We start from the raw sequence: 2,830 nt of genomic DNA on the forward strand, positions 1-2,830 counted from the left end.
ACGGAATGAGGGTGCTCGTGGTGGAGCGGGACCCCATGGTGAGACACCCCCTTCCCAGGGCAGGGTACGGCCATGGGAAACCCCCTGAACCCCTTTTATTTTTTGGGGTCCTCTCCTTCAGTATTCCAGAGCCTCCACGGTGCTGTCGGTGGGGGGGATCCGGCAGCAGTTTTCCCTCCGGGAAAATATCCAAATGTCCCGTTTCTCTGCCAGCTTCCTCCGCGACATCAATGTATGTGGGGTTGGTTATATGGGCGGGGGGGAATTTGGGGAATCCAGCCCCACTCACCGTGGTCCCCCTACCTCCTTACAGGAGCACCTTGGGGTGCCGAATGAGCCCCCCATCGACATCCAGTTCCAGCCCTCGGGATATCTGTTCCTGGCATCCCCCCAGAGCGCTGCCGCGCTGGAGGCCACTGTCCAGCTCCAGAGGTGGGGGACACACACAGGACCCTCCCGGGGGGGACAGGTTTCAGGGGGTGAGGGTCATCTTGACCCTCCTCCACATGCTGGCCATCCCCAGGGACGAAGGGGCACAGGTGACCCTGCTGTCCCCCACCCAGCTGAAGGCGAAATTCCCCTGGATAAACACGGAGGATGTGGCTGTGGCATCCTATGGTACGTGGGAGGATGGGGGAGGGCAACACCCTTCCTCATCCTCATCCCCATGCTCCTGATGCATTCTGGCTTTATTTATGGAAAGGGAAGTCCAGCCCCCCCAAAAGTGCATGTATTGGTGGGTCACGCTGTAGTCCCCCCCCATGTTTCCCTGCCCAGGTCTGGAGGATGAAGGCTGGTTCGACCCCTGGACCCTCCTCAACGCTTTCCGGCGCAAAGCCACATCCCTGGGGGTCCAGAGCTGCTCCGGGGAGGTGCGAGGTGAGGGATGGGGGTGCACAGTGAGGATTCCCTCCTGCCACCCCCAGGAACCCCCACCTGACCCCAAAACCCTCCAGCTTTTGTCACCTCGGCCAACCACATGATGCCACCAGCACCGCCGTCGGCGCGCATCAAATACGTCCATGTGAGTGTCTGTGCCACCCCCCAGCTTCCCAGGAGCGCCCGTGACCCCCTGGCACCCGTGACCCCCGTCTGTGCCCTCCCAGATCTACATGCCAGACAGCCTGGAATACCAGCCGGTCGCCTGTGCCATCGTGGTCAATGCTGCAGGTGCCTGGGCTGGGAAGCTGCTGGAGGCGGACGGGCTGCCCAGGGGGCTGTGCCAGCCCCTCCTGCCCATCCAGCCCAGGAAGAGGTACCGGGGGCTCCCAGCAGGGACAGCCGGGCAGCACCCCTCTGTTGTGGGGCAGCTCCTGGGGTCAGAGTGGGGACACATCCCAGCAACTCCTTTTTCAGGGGGGTGATCCCCTTGGTGCTGTTTTGGGGAGCACCCCCCACCCCTGTGTTGTGGCTACTTTTATTTTGGGGGGGTGTCATCCTGGCACCCCTCTGTCTAAGAGGGGGTGACGTGAACCCCTGGGTGCTGTCTTGGGAGGGATCACAGAATGGGACACACGTCCCAGCACCCACCACCCTCCAGCTTCTGGGGGGGATGGTGAGCTTCCTCAGTCTGTTGTTTGGAAGTGGGATCTTGCATCCTGGAGCTCCCATTAGTCCTCAAGTGCCCCCAGCCCCAGTGTCCCCATTACATCCCCATACTCCCAATCCCAGTGTCCCCATTATCTCCTCAGTGTCACCTATTTCCCCTCAGTGCCCCTAGCCCCAGTATCCACAGTATTCCCCTAGTATTCCCAGTGCCCCCATTATTCCCCCAGTGCCTCCATTACCTTGCCTCCAGCCCAATTATCCCCATTACCCCTCACAGTATTTCCATTATCCCACACTCCCAGCCCCTCCAGTGTGCCTAGGAGTGACGTGACCCCTCCATGTTATTTTTGGGGGGGGGGTCAAACATCTCCCCATCCCAGCCCCACTGCACCATATTGAGGGACAGCAGGAGCACCCCTCACACTCTTTTTGGGGGTTCCCCAGGTATGTGTTCTCCTGGCACTGCCGCAATGGCCCTGGCCTCTCCTGCCCCTTCCTCATCGACACCTCCGGTGCTTATTTCCGTCGGGACGGCTTCGCTGGGAACTACCTGGGCGGGATGAGCCCCTCTGAGGTGAGCCCGCGGGGTCCCCTAATATTACCACAGGCCTGGGCCCTAGGGTGTATCACGGTGTCCCACAGCCATAGGGAGGAGGAGAGAGAAGATCCAGCAGGCAGGAATTGTGCAGCAAGATTGATTTATTTAATTATTTTACAAACTCTTTTATAGACATTTTTCTTCATAATCTAATTGGACAAAGGACCAGGCACCCCTTGGGGGTGATTGGCCAAAATCCTAAAACATCCATTGTCAAAATATTTTTCTACTGTACTATAAACAAGACTTTTCAAGGTTGCAGGTGGCTTGGTTGTTTACAGAACTCTGCTGCATTTTCTGTGAGAGAGAAGTCTCTCACGGACTTAGAAAATAGCAAGAAAATCCTCGCTAGCAGCATTTTTGTATCCACACCCTAAGATCATTCACCCCCCTGTTCTTCATCAGACTCCCCGAGTTTGTCCTTTCCCAGGAGGAAGAGCCAGATCCCAGCGATCTCTCGGTGGATCATGATTATTTCCAGGAGCAGGTCTGGCCCCGGCTGGCTCGGCGGGTCCCGGCTTTTGAATCCCTGCGGGTCCAGGGCTCTTGGGCGGGATACTACGACTACAACACCTTTGACCAGAACGCGGTGCTGGGCCCGCACCCCCGGCTGGAAAAGCTGCTTCTGGCCGCGGGTTTTAGTGGCCCACGGGTCCAACACTCCCCAGCCGCCGGCGGGGGCCC

General features: G+C 58.8%; 1 protein-coding gene across 1 annotated transcript in view; it reads left to right on the forward strand.

Annotated features, from left to right (window-relative positions):
* Positions 1-2,830, forward strand: part of FOXRED1 (FAD dependent oxidoreductase domain containing 1) — an 11,304-nt gene that overhangs the window by 518 nt on the left and 7,956 nt on the right. The window contains exons 2-10 of the mRNA XM_017738341.1: positions 5-38; positions 122-232; positions 314-432; positions 524-618; positions 778-879; positions 957-1,024; positions 1,107-1,255; positions 1,993-2,122; positions 2,577-2,826. Of these exons, the coding sequence (XP_017593830.1) occupies positions 5-38; positions 122-232; positions 314-432; positions 524-618; positions 778-879; positions 957-1,024; positions 1,107-1,255; positions 1,993-2,122; positions 2,577-2,826 (1,058 nt within the window). The remainder of the gene's footprint in view (positions 1-4; positions 39-121; positions 233-313; positions 433-523; positions 619-777; positions 880-956; positions 1,025-1,106; positions 1,256-1,992; positions 2,123-2,576; positions 2,827-2,830) is intronic.

Source organism: Corvus brachyrhynchos, unplaced genomic scaffold, assembly GCF_000691975.1.
Source record: "Corvus brachyrhynchos isolate BGI_N302 unplaced genomic scaffold, ASM69197v1 scaffold46, whole genome shotgun sequence".
Classification (NCBI taxonomy): domain Eukaryota; kingdom Metazoa; phylum Chordata; class Aves; order Passeriformes; family Corvidae; genus Corvus; species Corvus brachyrhynchos.